Source organism: Mustela nigripes, chromosome 2, assembly GCF_022355385.1.
Source record: "Mustela nigripes isolate SB6536 chromosome 2, MUSNIG.SB6536, whole genome shotgun sequence".
Classification (NCBI taxonomy): domain Eukaryota; kingdom Metazoa; phylum Chordata; class Mammalia; order Carnivora; family Mustelidae; genus Mustela; species Mustela nigripes.
The window spans coordinates 53,587,582-53,608,042 of NC_081558.1; the positions used below are offsets into that span (position 1 = coordinate 53,587,582).

Genomic DNA, 20,461 nt, shown 5'->3' on the forward strand with positions numbered 1-20,461 from the left:
GCTTAAGTCATTCCCATCTATTTCTTTCTTTGGCTCTTCCAGTAGAACGTAAGCATCTTCCAGTAGAACGTAAGAGAACAGGGTCTCTTCACTGCTATATCTCTAGTGTCTGCAGAGTAGCTAGCACCTAGTAGCCATTGAATACATCACGGATGTACTAAAGAGGGTGCAGTCAGTCATCAGGAGGAGAGTTAAACAGCAATAACAAAACTATGTCTTCCTGCTTTTTATTATGATCATGTGATAGCAATTCTATGCAAATGACAGTGATTAAAATACTCCTTCTACGCAGACAAACTATTGCCCTTCTCCTCCCCTAGATATGGCATTGCAGTACATATTTATTGAATGAGTTACTAGATGGAATAATTGTCTTTAACAGCCCTTGCAGCATATTGGAGTTGGTGTTGAGATCCAATGAGCAATTTTGGTAGTGTACAAATGGAAGGGATACAAACCAAAGGGTATTACCTGGGTCCCAGCCAGAACTCTGCATGGTGCGCTGAGCCCTTAGCTGCTGTCACTAAGTCACATTCCATTCCTCACAATCAAGCCCCTCTTGCTGGCTCCTTTCTTCTGTGGCTTTGGCAGCTCAGACTGAAAGAGCTTCTGGCCGAGTCACAAGCCCTAAGAGCTATTCCTTGCCCAGTATTCCCAGTCAAGACCAGGATAGACGATGACTAGTTATTTATCTACCTTTCTCTTTCTCCCTCTCTCTCCTTGCCTGCAGCTCCACCCTTACAGCTTTCATTTCTCTCACTCTAGAAGAGGCCCTTAGTGTTGGTTGAGGGGGAGATTAGTAGAGGGCACACCTTGCCTTATTGTCAGCCAGTCCCCTAGCCAGAGATGGATTAATTATAGAAAACAAAGAGCAAAGTCATTGAGATGGGCCCAGGCTAGCTGCTTGCCCAATTCAAAGGGGTAGGGATGGGGGCTGTAAGAAGCGCTGGCTATGTAGCTGAAAGTAGGAAGGTGAGTCGCAAAGCCTTATCTGGCTAATGACAACTTAGTCTCAGCCTAGCTGGACTGCCCCCTTTGGAGCTGCCCTAAGAGTTGGTCAGGACAAGTGACTCCATCAGCTCTGAAGTGCTTCAGGGAAACTGTTCTCAAGGTGGCAGTGACACCTGGTGGCCAGTGATGGCCAAAGCCTCCAGGCTATATACCTTTGAAACCTCCCTACAGGCTCTGCTCTCCCATCCCCCACACACCTTGGTGGTCTGTCTTCTGGGATCTGAGCTGGGCTTTATAACCCAGGGCTCTAGAGTGGTGTATGCTGCTCCTGAGACTCTCGGGAATCAGGGAGAGAACTTCAGGTAGAAAAGCTTTTAAGTCATGCCCGTAGAGGTGGCATCCTGGTGCTCTCCTTTGTGTGGCTAATCTTTTTTCATTTCCCATTACACTGTTTCCATTTTTGTTATTTTCCTATAAAGTCTTCCAGAGTCAAAGGGCTGAATTGCTAATGCAGGGATTTCAGACACTTTCTATTTGGCTTGTGGGTTATACCCATGAGGAGTGATTCTAAGTAATTCCAAGTATTACACATCTGATGTCCAGGAGGAAGACAAGCCTCTTCCCCTACCTTGAGCAGGTCAGATCACACCTGCAATATTATTTCCAGCCTGAGGGTCACAGGACAAGGACAAGGACAACCTCTAACTCTAATTGCAATGTGCTCAGAGGAAAGAACCAGGAGGCTGAGGCATTTGGCAAATCTTTGAGTAAAAGTTAAAGGAGCTCCAGTTGAATAGCAATAGTTTCAAGAAACCCATGACTTATTATCTTTAGCTCTCTCGTGGCTGTCCTGAGAGAAGACTGATGCCAAAAGGCAAACCTGCTAGAAGACAGGAGTAAACTCTAAAACTAGGAAAGGAAATGGCTGAGAATGGCTACTCTGAGAAGTAGTGTGTGGCTGCTACATCATTGCTGATGTTCATTCAGGTGCAAGATAAGCCCCTAGTCAGGGATATGACCAAAAGGTGGGCTGGGGGCTAGGACTAATGGAGCAGGTAACTTAAAATATCCTTCCAGATCTAAGATGCTGTGTGCTAGCCACTGGCCTGGAAAGGGCAGTGATATGACCAAAATTGAAGGATTGAGGTCCATAAACTGGTAACCTCTGACCTCTGGTGGGACATTCTACCAGTCCTTTTAACTGGTTCTCTGAACTGAAGAGATACTCAAAACATTTCCAGATAGATCTTTGCAGATGCAGAGGCTTGAAAAGATGAAGTCTCTTGAGTACAGGACACCAAGATTGAGAAGGGATTTCACTGGGGTCTAAAGTGCCATGTAGTTAAGGAAGGGACACAACTCAGATCCCAAACATGGGACTAAGAAGGACTTACATAGCTTAGAAGAAGTAAATTTAGGACAAATGAAAGGCCTTCCTGCTTCCCACAGCAGGACTGGCTTTAGGGAATTTGTTCCCCAGTGAGTGTAAGCTGAAAATGTGAGGAGATTTGAGGCAGGTTCAGATAAAGTCACTAGTGGCCAGATCCCTTAACAGACTATTAAGGGAAACTGACTATTTTGGGGATGTCTTAACTTTTAAGGGACATCTTTAATCACTTGAAGCTGACATTCTGACCTCGGGTGACCTGGCCTTTAGTGCCCCCATAGGTCTCATGGACTGCCCCCATGGGACATTTCTTATGTCCTTAGGAAATCACTGATTATGGGAGGGCCTCGATCCAGAAGATGAGCTCTGCCCTCAGAGTAGCAATTGCCCTCATGAAAGGAGGAGGAGGAACTCATCCCTGGGAACATTTTTTAACCTTTCAGAGGAAGAAAGGTGGGCACTGGTAACTGCTGGAATGATCTCAGAAAAATCCCGAGGTGCCAGAAAACATACTGTCCCCTTTGCTCTGACTGAACCTACAACCTCCCGACCACATTCCTTCCTGCTGCCTCATTCCCCTTGGGGTCCTAGACCGAGGGAGTGAAGCCTGGGGGAGCTGATCAGAATAGCTGTATGGCGTGTCCAGCAAGGAGCTTGGCCTGGCCTCTTTCTTGGGGCCAGACCCTGAGACCCTTTCCCAATTTCCTGTCTCAGATATGCTGAGCAAGCACAGGCCTTCCTCCTTGGTGGGGGCAGCTGGACTCAAGCCAACAACTCTCAAAAGTTGAGTCACTTAGTGTCTTTCCTTCCTCAGCTTTCCATCCTGCTGGGACCTCAGATAGGAGCTCCTGTCTCCCAGTTTGTCTGCTGAAAACCACAGGATAGCAAATTAAAGGTGCCTTTGACAAAACCCCACAAACCCTCATCCACGGGCTTGGTGTCTCCTAGACAAGTGATTTCCTGTCCATTCACCTCAAGAGCTAATATTTATTGCTCCAAAATGACTCTTCTGCATCTTCAAGGTCCTCGCTGGAACAAGTCAGTGACATACAGAGAGCATGGTATAACCCAGCCCAGAATCCCCTACATACTGAGCTACTATGACAGGAAGCCACCCAACAATACTTTCTACATTAATGCATTAAATTCTAGAACTTCATTAAAGCTGCATTCCTTTGGTTTGATATTTATTATTATCGAAATAATAACAATGATGTTCACTTATATCGTTGCTTTGCCTAGCACTGTACAGTTTACAAAGCACAGACATTACTTTGAGCCTCACCATCCTTACATAATATGGTTTGGGTTGGTATATCTATCTCCATTTCATACTTCAGCAAAGAGAATGCAGATGACTTGTCCGAAGTCATACAATGTATAAGCAAGAGAGCGGAATCTTCTGTGATCTACAATACTATGCACTATGCCTTTTTCATGTCCCCATCAGAGCACTGGCGAAGGTAAAAATGGAGAAAGCTGGGCCTTTGTGACCTTGTGTAAGGTCAAACCCAACTGCTAAACCTGCCAACCTAGAGGAGTTTCTGAGCTACACCTACCTTTTCTGCCTCCCTGACTTCTCAGATTGCTAAAACCCAGTGGGTTCAGCAAAGTGGGATACCAGCCCAACCAGCTTTGATAGAAAGCAGTAGCATATTCTACTTGCCAAGCCTTTGCCTACAGACACCTCTGCTCAGGCCCAATAGCCCTGGGTCTTGCTGGACTCAAGACTCTGCAGCTAAGAAGGGCTTGTCTCTTCTCCTCTCCTCTCCTCTCCTGCTTTAGATAGACATGTAAAGAACTGAAAAGTGCATGGAAGAATTAATGGAAACCCAGAACCAGAGGGCCTGTAGAAGTCCTCTGCCTGTAAATTCGTGACCTCCTCCATAGCATCTCTGACCAGAGTTTGTCATGGCCCTCCTTAAATACCTCTAAGGCCAGGAAACCAAGAACCTCACTACTACCCAAGTCAGTCCTTGACCTTAATCAGATCTACATTTGACTAACTTTGACCTTCTACTCGGTCCCAGCTTCCATAATTACCTCACTTAATCATTCCAATTGGTGTGCTTAAGGAACTGAGAATCATAAATTAAGTAACTTTCCCAAAGTCACATGAGGAAAGGTGTCATTTCCATACTTCTCACCATCCTATCTGTTCCAGGTACCCATTTTTTCCCCATGTACCCATTTTAATTCCACCAGTGTCCTCCTTAAAGAAACACCCAGAACTGGTTGCAGTGCTCTCTTGTGAGGCTTATCAGCTGAAAGAGCATAGGACCTGAGCACTCCCCTCCTTGAGACACTAAGCCCCTCTAGCTGCATCAAATTTTTGGCAGCAGCATTGTCATTCTGTAAAGCCACAGTTGATTGGTTTTTTCCCCTTGTGCTACTGTAAAGTCCGTTTCTTCCCCCCTTCTTTTTTGGGTTCAGCTGAGCACAAACATTGGACTACATATTACTACCTGTTTGAGTCAACTCAACTTCCTGAGGAAAACTGCAGCTCAGTCTGGCCGTGGGCTCTTGCTGTGGGTTGGCTATAGGCCAGACTTTGGCAGTGACGCCAGAGTGGCCAGACTTCCGTGGAATTCAGCATCTCAGGCAGTTCTTGGTGACCGGAGACAGATCCCATGGTATCCAAACCCCACGGGAATAGCCCTCAGCCCCAACAGATGGATGGCTTGTGGGTGGAGCTAGAGAGTCTCAGTCTAGCAACGGACAGTCCTAAGGGACTATTTCCCTACCCCTCATAGTCCCTGGGAAGTCTTCAGTCCACAACCTCTGTGTAGCCAGGAAAGGGTGAAGCTCCCTAGGCGCCAGACAAGGGTGGCCAAGGCATATTCCCAGGATCCAGCTCAAACGACTGCCTCTGGGAGCTCTTCCTCTGAAGCTTTAGGAAGGAAACTTTTGGGCTCAGTTCATCCATATCTTATTTATATATTTCTGAGGCTGAGGAGAGCCAGAGCCAGCCTTCCTTGGTATGATTACCCCTGTCAGCTCATCCAATGAGTATCTGGAGTTCTACTGTTAGAATTTAATCTATGAGATTGTAAAGGGTTTCCCCCACCCTCAGAATCATAAATTGTCAGGATAGAAGGAACCATAGTGCTCACCTAATCTATCTCATATTTAGTGTAGGAATATTCTCTACAATATCTTTGTCCTAATTCTCTAGCCTCTGCATGGACACACTCATCTCCCAAGATAGCCTCTTCCACTGATTTTACTATAGAAAGTTCTTCCTATAACTAAAATTCTGCCTTTCTGGAGCTTTTGCCCATTGGCCCAGGTTCTACTCTCTTGTTATGTGGTCTTCTATAATCCTATCTAAAAAATAACAATTCTTTTGGAGGAGTACATCTTAAGTTGTTCCTGACCAATGTCTGAGGTAATTGGCAGCCATCAGTGGTATGGGGAGAGGCCCCAGGAAAGGAGACTGTCAAGAGCCAGTCTAATGACTCCACAAACTGTATGAATTTTGTTGTCTTTCATCTGAGTATCCTTCTCAGGCATGAAAAAACATAACACTGATAGCTTGTCGGGGAGACCAGAGGAGGCTTTACTATCACAACTAAATAAAGTTCTCTGAAGCCTAGGAATAGAACACTTTAGGGGGTATTCCATCAGGGGAGTAAGACTTGGGTAGCAACAGAGTTTCAGAGGAAATTCCTCATCAGTATCACCATCATCTGTTGCATTTTACTTAGCACCTACTGGGGCCAGATGCTTATAGATATCTAGATAGATATATACTTAGCCCCGTGCTTGATGGTGTTGGTAAAATGATGATGCATCCTGAATTTTCCAAAATATTCCTAATTCCAACTGTTTTAACTTTTTAAATAAATTCCTGTTCCAGGCCATGTATCTCTATTTTTCTTTGAGAACAAGTTTGTTAGGAATTCGTGAGAAGATGAAGACACATAGTCTCTTCCCTGAAGGATCTGGCAGTCTTCTTGGGAGCTTCATCCCAGTCTTTAAGATAACAACACAGCACTATGAAGACTCTCTTCAGTAGTATGAGTCTTTTAAGTGCTGTTTCAGGCTTTCAGAGAAGAGATCACAGTCAAAAGGGGAAGTCAAAAGGAAAGATTTCATGGATGAGGTAGAAAGTGACTTAGACGTCTGGGATGTGTTGGAAGGGATTGGTAAAACAGGTGAAATGTATTCCTGGAGGGTAACATGGTGTTGCCTCACCTAGATAATAAAGAGTGAGGGGTTGGGCCTGTAGGGAGCAGGTGTGTTTAGGACATGAGTGAGAGAGAAGGCTAGGAAGGTCAATTTCAACCATGCTGAAGCAAGTTTTAGGGGTTTTTTTTGCGGGGGGGGGGGGTTGTTTGTTTGTTTGTTTGTTTTAATTTGACAGACAGAGATCACAAGTAGGCAGAGAGGCAGGCAGAGACAGAGGAAGTAGGAAGCAGGCGCCCCGCTGAGCAGAGAGCCCGATGTGAGGCTCGATCCCAGGACCCTGGGATCATGATCTGAGCCGAAGGCAGAGGCTTTAACCCACTGAGCCACCCAGGCGCCCCTGAAGCAAGTTTTAGATGTCAGCTTGAGGGATATGGCTGTCATCCTGTTGGCAATGGAAAGAACATGGGAGCATAAGGTTGCCTAACCTCACAGTCCAGCTGCATCAGCCTCCACTGTGTAACCCTGGGCAAATTACCTTAGTTGGGGCTCAGTTTCTTTGTCTAAAGATTAGGGATATTGATAATATCATCTACCTCATAGAGGTCTTATGAGGTTTGCAATACTTCATCAAAGTGTCGATCATGTTACCTGGCACATATGTAGTGTTAGCTATAAGTTATTAGGGCACTAAAGTGACACAGTTAGGGAAGGAATGTAGGAGGACACTAAGTAGCACAGAGAGGATAGATTGGAGAGAGAGGAGACTAAAGCATGAGGAGACTATTCTGGTAGTAGTATAGTATAGTACTGTAGTATACTATAATAGTACTAGTAGTAATATAAGCAGAATAGTAATAATACTATAATACTATTACTATAGTAATAATACTATAGTAATATAAGTAGTAGTCTAAGCAGTATATAGTACAGGCTTGACCAGCAATGGTCAGGAGAAGGTAATGAATCATTCATTCATTCATGAATCATTCTCAATTTAGATGTTGAGAGGGAAAAACTGACGGGTCTTTCTGCTAACTGGGTAGTATAGTCTCTAGCTGGTGTGTTGGGTGTGGGTCTTTCGGTGTCAGAGCTCAGACCAAGCACCGTTGTTAGGGTCCGTGATCAAAGGAACGAGACTGACACAAAGCGAAAATCAAGCAAAGCTTTATTTCGCACCAAGCATCGAAAATCAAACTGACAGGTAGGAGCCATCTCTTGCAAAGAGACAACAACGATGACCCCGACAAGGTCACTCCCAAGAAGGCCGCTCCGGATGAGGCTGCTCTGGACAAGGCCACTCTGGAGGAGGCCACTCTGCAGACGAGGCCGCTCCCAGGACGAGGCCACTCCTGACAAGGTCGCTCCCCGGACAGGGCCGCTCCCAAGAAGAGGCCACGCTGGACGAAGCCGTTCCCAGGACAAGGCCGCTGCTGACGAGGTCACTCCCCAGATGGGGCTGCTCCCCAGAATGATGCCACTCCAAGGAGGCCACTTGCAGCGGCGCCACGACCTGGGGCAGTGAGGCCACCCGTGTCGGGGCCGCGGGTCGGTGGTGGCGAGGCCACATGCTGTGGTGAGGCTGCTGGCGGCGAGGCCGGTTGCCGTAGCGCCACTGCCTAGGACTACGATGACCAGGACCACCATGATGGCCACGATGCTCTGACTGTCCCGAAGACTACCCTGACAGCTATCCCAACGGCTATTCTAACCGCTATCCTAACAGCTATTCTAAAGCTATTCTGACTCCTCCTACTACTCCCCCCAACCCCAGCCTCACAGACTAACATTTATAGAGGTGGTTGAGACCAGCCCACACAGGTGGCCAGTGGGATTTCAACTCACCACAGTAAATATATGTGCACCCCACTGATTGGATGTCTCCATCTGGCCTGGCCCACCCCTATATCTGGGGTTTGCAACTAAGTTCCTCTGGCTAACCAGGCCCTTACACGGTGACATTGCTTGGAAGAAAGAGAGGGGAAGTGTTGGTGTGCTTGCTGTGATCCTTGAGAGGGTGGGGATTGTAGGTAGAACAGCGCCCTCTGATGTGGTGGCACTTGGGACATTTCAAAGGTCCCCTGCCTCCTACTGCCCTAATTCCTTTTAGTAGGAAAGTTTTAGGCAATGTTGTTAAAGACCTGGGCACTGGAGAGGGTAACACTTCAGCTTTCCTTGAGTGAGCTGAAAACAGGCCTTTCTAGGCCGGAGAGGAGATTGATGGTCAGAATAGAAGGCCCATAGGAAATGGGGAACTGGAGAAAGAGGATTCATGTGGGAGTAGGGCTGAGGGGTACGTCACGAGGGAGAGAAGCACTGAAAGAGGAAGTGTGAGAATGCTGAAGACATGCTTAGCCCATTTCACAGCCTTGCCCCTGCAACTCCCTCTGTGACATCACCATTGACACACTTGGCAACCCTTGGGCTTTACAGAGCATTTCCCTTGTACTGAATTTAAGCTCCAAATGTTCACTGCCTTTATTTCAAATGTTAGACAAACTGAAGTCACATGAATCTTTGATCCTGTCAGGGCATAATCAGATGATAGCTGGGAGGAGAGGAAGCATGGGAGTGGAACCATGTTGTTGGATAAAATGTAATTATGCTATTTGAGAAGGAAAAACAGCTTGGCCTTGAACACTTTTATAAGCATTAACATCTTACTCTTTCCCTCTTGGGAAGGGGGCTTTGGGGGAAACAAGTGCCCCTCTCCCTCAAGTCCTTCCCTGTGGGAGTTCCAGCCCAAAGAGTGGATCTGACTCCCGAGCCAGCCCCAGAGCTAATCCTACCCCAGAGTTAACTCCCTAAGAGAAGTGAGGCAAGTCTGGACTTACCACCTGGTCTAGCCCCTGCTCTTGGGGACCCTGGAGTCACCTAAAGCCCAACCCACCCTCTGGAGTTGGGTGTTGATCTTCTCTTTGCTTCAGGAAGCCAGGTCTGCGAATATGATGGGGAACTAGACACCAGGTAGCCACCAGAGAAGAAACCAGTTGCTCTTAGAAAACTCAAAGCTTCTAGACAGACTGTTAGAGGGAGGAAATGAAAAGGGGGATTATGGGGTCTCAGACGCTGCCTGTCAGTGTGGGACTAAGCCCGGATAGCCGAGACCTGTGCTCCAGCAACATTTCAGAGGTTGAGAACACCTCTGAAGTGTTTCTCGAACAGCAGAAGCCTCTAGGCCAGATCCCATGGTCCCCATCAGTTCCCACTGCACACTTGCCACAAGCCACAGGGTTTCTCTTTGGAATCTGTTCGGAGTTTTGTTTTTATCTCTTTTGCATTTTGTTTTCCAGAGTGGAACACTTAAGGATCCGGACTTGAGCAAGACCCCACCTCAGCGGCCAGCCCCCCAAGGTTGTTTACAGTATATTCTCGACTGTAATGGCATTGCAGTAGGGCCAAAACAAGTCCAAGCTTCTTAAAGTGATTGGTAGTTCATTTTTCAAAGCAGAAATTTTAAGCCAAAAACAAACAAGGGAAGAAAGGAAAGCGGGGAGGGGAGCAACAGACCCTCCCCTTGGTGCCGTTTCTGCGTTCTTTCAATGCTGACTGGACTGTGTTTTCCTATGCAGTGTCAGCTCCTCTGTCTGGTTGTTTACCTGTTCCTGTTCGTGCTTGTAATGCTCACTTATGTTTCTCTGTATAACTTGTGATTCCAGGGCTGTTTGTCAACAGTGTACAAAAGAATTGTGCCTCTCCCAAGTCCAGTGTGACTCTATCTTCTGGGTGGTTTGATAGTATTTTTTAAAGTATTACATAATGTGGGGTGAAATAGGACTGGGGGGCTAGAGAGGGAGAAACAAAGACCACAAAAATAAAACCCAACTCCTCTCCTTCTCCCCCTACCCCCAGGCTCCGATTAAGTCACCCCCCCACCCCCTGCTTACCTCCATGAGTGTGCTTGGGATCTTCAGTGAATTGTGCTTTTTGCTTCCTTTCTGCATGACTAGGGTAAATAGATAGAAGTTTAAGAGATTTTTCAAGGTCTAATTTCCTAGCTTCATCCGTTGAATCTGAAGGCATCCACCTTTTTTCCCTTTGCTAAAATTTGGTGCAGTTTGAGTTTATGTGATAGGCTGGCTGTGCCTGTAGAGCTCTTGTGTTTTTAGTGATGACATGAAATATAAAGAAAAAGCTATTTCCAGGAATGTGTTCTGTATTTGACATCCCAGTGTACCTTATTTTTTATTATTAACTAATTAGCTATGAGATTAGACAAAAAAAAAAAATGGGGCCGCTGATGTGCAATATCAAAGTGAACATGTGAGTATTTTCTGTGCGTTGATCTCAGTCCCCCAAGTTGTTTCTTTGTTGCTGTTTCTGAATTGGCCATATTATGCGCTTCTGTGGAACTGAGGCTGCTTTGTATTCCCCAAAGCCTGACAGAGATGATTCTTGTACAGAGATGATTCTTTAGCAATTTTGGACATAGGATGCAGGAAACCACTGAAAGTCTAAGAAGGAGTTGACCATTCTGCTCTTGGCCTCTCCCTAGGCAATCATGAGACCAAATCAGAAATGTCCCATTTCACAGAGGGGTATACTGCCTACAGAACTCTGAGGTGGACTCCTGCTTTCATTTTCAGCTGTTACAAGAGCCCTCTGGAGGCCAGAGAATGAGAGGCTTTATCTTTCCTCGGAAGAACTGTCTCTGGTTTTAGCTTGTGTGTGTTTGGGACAGAGTCTCCACAGCCATGTGGCTATTGAAGAAACCTCACCAGTTTGTCCTCTTTCCTCTGACATGCAGTTACTGGGCAGTGATGAGACAGTTAATTAAAGCCTCGGCTTCAGTGCCTCATCTTGCCATCTCCTAGCCATAACTGGGATGGGCACTGAGTGGTCTCCTCTAGCACTGTGGTCGATGGGAGTTCATGCCAGCAGTTTGGATTTTAAAGAAGCTCTACTGTTACATTCCTCTCACTTCCATTCTGATATGTTACCGTTCTGGATTCCAGGTCTGAGGAATAAATAATGTTGATAGTATGGTGTATGTGTCAAGGGCATGTGCCCTAGTTTCTCTGTTGGCTGCTGGCAAATTCTGAGGCTACAGGGAAATGCACTGAGTGTGAGTGTTCTCATCTGTGATCCCTCCCTTAGATGGTGATGGTGGTCGGTCTGTTGTAAATATATACATATATGCATTTATGCACTTCCAGGTGGGTTGCATAAGAATCAGGTCCTTAAATACCTCCCAATCTGATGAAATGGTAGAAAGGAATAGAGCAACATTTCCCAGAATGGAGGAATACATTTTCATTTTTTATTTTTATTTTTTTGTCCAAGTGGTGAGCTGGTGGTGGTGTTGCTTCTCTGCATGTTATCAGTGTGAACATCCAGGTGCTTTTCATGTGACATTTGTGAGCCACAATACAAAGTTGCCATTTGAATTCAGTCAGGCTCCAGGGTGGTGTTAGCCAGTTTCTCAGGTTGGGGAGAAACTGATTAGGGCTCCTACTGCCAAATGCAAGCAGGCAGTGTGACCTGACTATCATGTGCCCTCAGGCAGCATGCTAAGGGCCAACTCTGTGGCCTGGGGGACATCCATGTCACAGTATAGGATTGCTGTTCAGGTGTTTTGTATCCATTTCTTTTCTGATGTTGTCCCCTTTTTTTGTACCAATCCAGCTGGGAAAACCTCAGCCAATGCTGGAAGTGTGATTTAAGTACCTCTCTTTTGTGACTCTCTTGTACAGCTTAATGTGCAATAAAGGAAAAGTTATATCTGTCTTCAGTGTTAAGTTGTAAAGTTTCTGGCTATTCAAGCATCTCTGTCCAAGTGGGAAAGAACTCAGGTTCCTGGTCTAAGAGGCTGAGCCATCAACCTGCTGTACTTTACAAGAAAAGGCTGATACAGATGAAGCCAGACTTTGGAAGAGGCAAAAACTGGCTAACGTGAAAGATGCTGATCTGTCGTCTTCATCTTTACTGGTTATCTGATTTGAACTTGGAACTTCAAGTTTTCAATCCAAAATTCCATTTATGTATTTATGTAAAACTAACTCTGGTATTCATTGGTAACTGATACAGTGGAGCCCATGCCATGTAGCAGGGAGATGGGCTGATAATCTTGGGTGCATAGTGGTGTAGATGGATAATTCTGCCTCTGCAGAGGGTATAGGTATTCTGGTGTTTCTAGGATATTAAGTTACAACACAACTCCTAGCTGCTCTTGGGTTTCTATAAGCCTACTCCTTCCAGCTGGCTCATGAATGTGGACACTGAGAGTGAGACATGAGAAATTGGATCTCTCAGGCTAATTATGCATCATTTCCACTAGTCAGTATGCACTGACGAGGACATCTTTTGAATTTTACTATGTCAAAAGATGACTAAGGAACCACCGCCCCCCCATCTTAGCAAAATCTGGGCAATCAGGTATCATGCTTACTGCCTGGCATCTCCCAGAGGAAGGATGGCCTTTTCCCCCTCCAGACCACTGGATGGTTTTCTGTCTCCCGCTGAGAGAATGGTATCCTGGTCCTTTGGGGGTTGGGGGTGGAGGTGAGGGGCTGCTTCTTTCTTTCTGCTGTCTTTTGCACCCACAACATCTCCAGGGGAGAATAGGACTTGGATTTCTGGAGTTCACCACACATACCAGAGAGGGAGTAGAGCCCCCTGAGGATGGTACTACGAGACAAAAGAGCACATGGAAACAGAAGATTGCCCCTAGTCATGTGCTTGAGTTAATGTTAAAATGAAGCCCTGGGGGGTGGGGGTGGGGCATGGCAATCAGGCATGTGCTGGTCAGGAGCCAGACACAGCCCAAGTTCTGTAAAAACAATGCAAGTCTATGATCATTAATGATCATAGTTTTTAAAGTTTTTAAAGAACTTTCTTGTCCATTAACATCTTTGAAACACTACTTCTTGAAAGACAACTAAGACTCGGGATTACCCTTTCATAGTTTTATGGTTAGAATCACCAAGTCCCAGAGAAGTGTGCTGACTTGCTTGGAGTCACTGAATGACTGTCTTGACTTTGTGACTCCCAGACCTGTGCTCTTTCCACTGCCTTGTACTGCGTCTATAGTGTGGAACTTGAGACGTCCTAGTAAACTATGAGGCAGGTTACCCTCTACCTGAGAAACCTCTGGGGAAGTAGGGTGGGGTCCCTCTGGTCTAAGGGGCCTTCTGTAAAAGAGCTTGCTTCTGATCAGGGGCACTCATCCCATGGTTTCTTCCTTGTCCTCCTGACTTCTGATGTTCCTGAGGTGCTGTGTCTCTGAGGAGGAGCAAGTAGTGGCAGATGTATGAGGGAAACCAGGGGCTGGCTCTGGAGCCTGACAGAGCCTCGGGTGGCTTCTTGTAACAGAGCTTATCCTTTTTGTGATTAACTAACCTCACCCTTTAAGACATAGATTCTAATAAGGAAACCCTTTGATACGGTTAAATTATGAAGTTTTTCTTGTACTGAACCTAGGGGGCCCTGGGCAACCCCAAGGAATGCAGCCCCCAGGCAAGGTGATGCCTCTACGCCGGCCTCCCCCTGGACCATCACTGCCACCTTCCTCCTCTTCCTCCTCCTCCTCTTCTTCCTCCACCACCCACGGAGATGCACCCTCCAGCAGCAGCTCCCTGGCAGAGGCCCAGCCACCCCCGGCTGCTCCACCACAGAAGCCCCAGCCTCACCCACAGCTCAAGTAAGAGACAACTCAGCAGCTCCTTCCCCTCCCTTCTTCCTGCCCCTCCTCACAGGCCTTAGGCTCCAGAGCTGCTAGAAAGCACCTTCAATCAGGCTTTCTTCTACAGATATTTTTGTGGAGCTTTTTTGGATTTTGGTTTTGGGTTTTTTGGTTTTGTTTTGTTTTGTTTTGTTTTGTTTTTTTGGTCTGGTTTTTTTTGTTGTTGTTGTTTGTTTTGCTTTGTCTTGTTTTGTTTTGTTTTGGTTGGGGACGTGGTTGGGGGTTGATTAAGGAGGTAGAAAAGAAGGAAGTGAAAGTCCAAGGTCTAGCTAGAAGCTCAAACCCTTTCTTCCTGGGGAATGCCAATAAGGCAGGGTCACTGCCCCTTTCCTATTCTTACGTTAGCTAAGGGTTCTTTCTTCCTTCCTTCCTTCCTTCCTTTCTTTTAATCCTATCTCCTATTCTTTTTTCCATTCCTTTTCTGTGTGTGCGTGTGTGTGCGCGCGCGTGTGTGTGTGTGTGTTTCTCCCTCTCAAAATTAAAAAAAAAAAAAAAAACCCTCTTTCCTGCCTCTGACTCACAATTTAGAGTGTGCAATCAGCAAGGCTGCCCAGAAGGGAAAGTAGGGGAAGGCGTTAAATCCATTTCAACTTGTTACCTTCTGCTTTGTCAGAAGGAGGTCGGTTTCTGGTATGGTCATCAGAGGAGGGTCCCAGATGGATGCCCGGAGGAACTCCCATTTTCTTGGGCTTCCTCACTCCCTAGAAGCCCCCACCACACTGGATCCTGCTTCATAGGAAGAACTGAGGGCCACTGGAAAACAGTAAAGCTGTACTAGGGATGGACAGCAACTGGATGTGGATGGCGATCAGTTCTACCCTCTCCCCTAGATCTAGAGATGCCTCCTTCCACCAAACAGAGACAGCTATAGCCTTTCAGGGGTGGGAATGACCCATGAGTGCTTCTCAGAGTGAGAGGTGATGGGCATCTTTAGGGAGGGAGAAAAGGAGGCCACTTAGACATGGTCTAGTCATTGTTTAGATGAGTAAACTGCTCAAAGAGATTTGATTAATTTTCTTTCCCCAAACCACTCTGCTAGTTAGTGGCAGAGCCAGGATTCAGGCTCAGGTAGTCCAGATGACCACTTTCTCTGGGTCTTCCAGCCCTTGTGGCCGGAGGGACATCACCCACTCCTGCTCCCCAGCTCTGGCCAGTGGCACATTTCACATCTCACCTGACTTATAACTTCCCCTCAATCCAAATGTTTTCTGCTGCTGACTTAAAATCTCTCCCGCCTTCTCATTAGCCGCCACTGGCCCCAGTCTGAGAGCAGATCTTTGGGTTACCATTGCCTTTGGGCTAAAGTTGTTGAATAGAGCCGTCACCTGGCAACAATCAGGAGGCTTATATCCAGTGCCCCTGGCTGTGCTTGCAGAGGGGGCCCTCCCTCCCAAAGGCCAGCATGTTGGGGCCCATTGCCAACCCTAATGGAAGGCAGGGTTTCTGTTCACAGTCACTGCAGGAGAGAAACTGCTCACACTCCTGTAGAGGGGAGTTTTGGGGGCTGCATCCCGAATGTAGGGAAGGGTTGGGAGCCCTAAGACATCAGGTGAAGATTTCTACAGCCAGAAACTATCAGGAAAAAGACACAGTGAAAGTCAAGGAGACATAGCAGACTACTGGAGATGCCAGACCTTATTCTCTTCTCAAGTACTTGGCTTGGCCTCCCCTCAACCTTCTTGACCAGTTTTTTTTCTCTGAATCCCTAGTCTTTCAGGGGGAAATCCGGTTCCTAGAATATGTGTGATTTGGGTTTTTAATTAGAAAACTGCTTAATGTCCTTATGTGTACCAGATATGTATCTCGTTTGCCCCTGGATACCCCGAACTGCACAGACCTCATATTAGAGCTCCTTTGAGGAAGGCTACAAAGAATGGTCATGTCCATTTTAAGAGGAAGTAACTTGAGGCCTTGGTTTATTCCAAGTTTATTTGGAATCAGAGAAAATAAGAGAAACCAAGACCCAAAGAAGCACAAAAACGAGTGAAGGGCAGATCCAAGACTTTACCTAGGTTTTCTGATGCTGGCACTACCACTTGACAATTAATGGAAAAGAGAGTACAAAGAGCCTATGGTCCCCTGGCTGCTATATTTCATCAGAAGGGAAGGGTGTGAGAGTCCTAGATTCTTACTTACTAAGTTGGGACCTCTGAAATGTAGCCTGTGGGCCATTTAGTTTAGCTTAAGTATAAGAAACAGTCTTTGAGTCACTCCTCCTTCTTTCCCCTTTTCCCTCTTTCTCTTCTCTTTTCCCCCTTCTCCTTCTCTCCCACACTGCCCCCATCCTTTCCTATCTTAACAGCACTGAAGGTGAGGATAATAGCACAGGGGCCTCCCGGGCCCTGGCAGTACTCCATTGCTGACTTTCTCCTCCATCACCCTGGTCTCCCTGGGGTGGGAGTGGGGGTTCGGTTGTGTATCCTCATGTCACCGTCTTTCCCTGCCTCACTGGGAACACCCCCTCTCACGTTCTTTCTGGTTTTTATCTTCAAGCAAGTCGCAGTCCCTGACAAATGCCTTCAGCTTCTCTGAGTCCTCCTTCTTCCGGTCTTCAGCCAATGAGGATGAAGCCAAAGCGGAGACCATCCGGAGCTTGAGGAAGTCCTTTGCCAGCCTCTTTTCAGATTAGCTCTCCAGCTACTCGGGGGCGGTGGGCACCTAGCCCAACTGGGAAAGTTATCTGAGACATTTACCAATAGTCAGCCACGCTTGGTGATATCCCAAGACCTTGATGTGTGTGGTCCCTTCCTTTGCTCTGTTGTGCTAAGTGATATTGTGCAGCTCAGAAAAGACCATGTGAAAGTCTCAGGGCAGGTGCCTAACCAGCAAGGAACCCCTGACATCAGAGAGAATAGAGCTGCTTTCCTGTAGTCCTGAGAGTTTCCTCTGAGGTCATTGTTAGCTGTGAGTATAGTGGCCTTATTGTGATAGTGCCCTCATGTCTTATTCTTCTTCATAAAACCAGGATTCCCTTCACTGAGGACTCTGAGCTTACCCTAGCTCAGAGGCAGTGCTAAGCATGCCCCCGCTTTAGTCAGTGCTGCCTGTTTGGGGACCATATACTTACTCCAAAATGCTCTTGGCTCTAAGTGTTAGGAACCTACCCACACTTGGATCCCTTGTCATACCTGTTTAGCTGTTTAAAAGACACCTGTGCAGCACAAGAGATTCCTCTACTATCATGGTAAAGCACCTTTAGTCTGTCGATATTGGAGAGAACAAGGATCTGCAGTCCCCCCGCTCCACGTTTTCTCTTCTCTGGAGAGCAGTTCTTAAGTGCGTGCAGCAGTGATCTCGAGCTCTGAAGCTGCACTGTAGAGAATGCATGCCACTGTAATAGCAGTATGCCAAGTTTTGTGTTCATCTCCAAATAAATGTTAAGACCTTTGGTGCAATAAAAGCAGCAGCATTAACCAGCATTTGATTCAGCCATGAGGTCTCCCCTAGGCCACCCTTTTGGCTGAGAGAGTATATGTGAAGCATATGTGTGTGCTTGCAAGTGTAGGGAAGGGAAATGTCTAGGAGAGTGACGCTGTTTGTGCCAGTATGCTTGGGAATGTGTTTATGTGTGAGTGGCTATTTGCAAGTGGTTGAGAGTACGGCTATCCTTTAGATGTCATTTATGTTGGGCCTCTTGACATCTCCTGGTGAATGCTTCCTGCAGGACAACTGAACTTCCTTTGGTGACTCAGCATTTCTACCAATTTTACTGAATTTGTAGACTTTCTAATAAGCATAACACCCTTGATCCTGTGGCAGCCAATTTAGACCTACTTGTCTGGTCCATCAGTCTCCTCAGCTAAAGCCATATGAGGGTACCAATGAAGCTGGACCCACCTGCTCTGATGAGACGTGTCTCACAAGCCGGCCTCAGGCCTCCTAAAAAGGTCTGCAATTGAGGGTGGGCTCCAAGAGACTTTGCTGTGGCTTCTTCACAGCTCACACAAGAGTAGGTTCCCAAAGACCACAAAGTCCTGTGAAGATAAGCACCACATCTGCACTAATAAATGGAAACCAGTGTATTTTTTTTTAAAGAGTTTATTTATTCATTAGACAGAGACAGCAAGAGAGGGAACACAAGCAGGGGTGGTGGGAGAGGGGGAAGCGGGCCTCCTGCCAAGCAGGAAGCCCAATGCAGGGCTCAATCCCAGGACCCTGGGTTCATGACCCTAGCCAAAGGCAGATGTCCAAAGACCGAGCCACCCAGGAAACCAGTGTATTAACATTATATCTATATAGTTTCCAACACATACCATCCTAACCCAACAAAAATAACACTCAGCCAAATGCCACTATCTTGCTAACCCTCGTCACAAGCAATAGATGCTGAGAGGCCAGAGAATGAAGTTCTCTGACATCAGAGTCTCCTTTCTAAGTCAGCCCATGATTTCAAGGTTCAAGGATCTAGAACTCTACCTTCTTCTGCCACTTGTAGTCACTTCTGCCCCCTACCCCAATTCTAGAAATGTTTAGTAGAATGCATTAATTTCACTGAAAAACATTGAATGCTTACTATGAGCATAAACATTGTGATGGAGTAAAAAAGTGTTTACTAATACTTCTGTAGTGCCTACTAAGTTTCAGGCACCATTCTAAGCATTTAACCAATACCAGTTTATTTATTCTCTCCAGAATCCTGTATCATAGGTATTAGTACTGTTTTATAAATGAAGAAATGGAGGCACATCAAGATTCAATAACTTGCTAAAAATTCATTCAGCTGGAATGCAGTGGAACTGGGGTTTGAACCCAAGCAATATAGCAGCATAAGTCATGGCTTTGACAATTTTGCTATATTATTTTTTATTTAATCTAGCAAAGGAAACAAGATATAATTTTATTAAATTATACATAATGTGAAAGCAAAATAAGAAATAAACATAAAAATTCTTCACACCCATACCTTCCTCCTTCCTTTACCTCCTCTATACCTATTGATCCCAGGAAAGGGGCAGTGGAAGAAGGTCAGAGAATGTGTATCAGTGTTGACCCCTTGTCCTAGAACCATGAGTAACATACACAATGTATCTTATTCTGATTGAATATAGTTCTGGTTCTTAAAAAATTACTCATTCTTCCACATGTGATGTCAGACCAAAAACCACAAGTGGCTTATTTAGAAAATGAGTCAGCCAGGAATTGCTAGGGTGACAAAAAGGGGAGGCATTTACCATAGGTCATATAGCACCCTGGTCCAAAGAACACATGGATTCTATTCAACCCTTAGTAATGGAGTGGGGCCAGAAGTGGGGGGAGTCCCATTTAGAGACACCTCTCTTGGTATGTAATAAAGCTGGCCCCAGAAACTGGGAAATTTGCCACTCAACAATCAATAAATATTTGATGAATATCATGATTAAAAAAATGATCTAAACCTGGAAACTCCCTGGGTTGGTGATAGTCCACTACAGATCTTGAAACCTTCAGTCTGTATCTGTTAGGCCAGTTGTGACCCCTCTGTAGTCCTCTAGGCAGCTGATGGAGATTCTCTACCCATATCTTTACCCTAGATTAATAGAGATAGAACACCTCATCCCTGCCCTCACAGAACTCTCCATTTCCTTGGGTCAAGATTAATTAATTCTACTTTTTTTTGTTGTTCACAACTTTTTATTGTATACTTACAATATTATTAAGCTCGATAAATTTTGTGGGAAGAAAATAAAAATGAGTTAAGCAAAGATTCTGCCCTCATAAAGTTTACCATCCAGTAGGGATGCTATATGCTATATATGTATATATGTATATATACATATATACAAATAAAAGGAAGGAAGTGGTCAGTGCTGTGAGACATATGCAATCAAAATGTTAGTTTGGAAAAAAATTAAGCTTGATAAGTATTGGTGAGGATATGGGAAATAGAACACTTACATTTTGCAAGTGGAAACATGTTGGTATTACACTTTGGGGAACAAGTTGGCAATATCTAATGCACAAACCCTATGACTCAGTAATTCCATTTCTAGACATTCACTCTAGAGAATCTCTTTCACATGTACTTAAGAAGGCAAGTAAAATAATATTAGTCACAGGACCATTTGCAAAAAATGGAAAAAACCAACTGTCTCTCATGGGGGAATTATAACACAAATTGTGATTTACTCTATTCCAGTTTTACCAATTTACCAAATTCCAGTTTTACCAATACCATTTACTGTATTGGAATTGGAATTCTGTATTGGAATTGGAATACTGTATAGAAGTTAAAGAAAAATTGGAATACTGTATAGAAGCTAACTAAAGAAAAAAACAAAAATCAGGGCACCTGGGTGGCTCAGTCTGTTAAGTGTATTCCTTTGGCTCAGGTCATG

General features: G+C 45.6%; 1 protein-coding gene across 1 annotated transcript in view; it reads left to right on the top strand.

The window, feature by feature from the left end:
- SYN2 (synapsin II) overlaps positions 1-17,573 on the top strand; it is a 212,339-nt gene extending 194,766 nt beyond the window's left edge. Inside the window, exons 11-13 of the mRNA XM_059390346.1 lie at positions 9,760-9,820; positions 13,886-14,105; positions 16,641-17,573. Of these exons, the coding sequence (XP_059246329.1) occupies positions 9,760-9,820; positions 13,886-14,105; positions 16,641-16,776 (417 nt within the window). The 3' untranslated portion in view covers positions 16,777-17,573. The remainder of the gene's footprint in view (positions 1-9,759; positions 9,821-13,885; positions 14,106-16,640) is intronic.
- Positions 17,574-20,461: the final 2,888 nt, after the last annotated feature.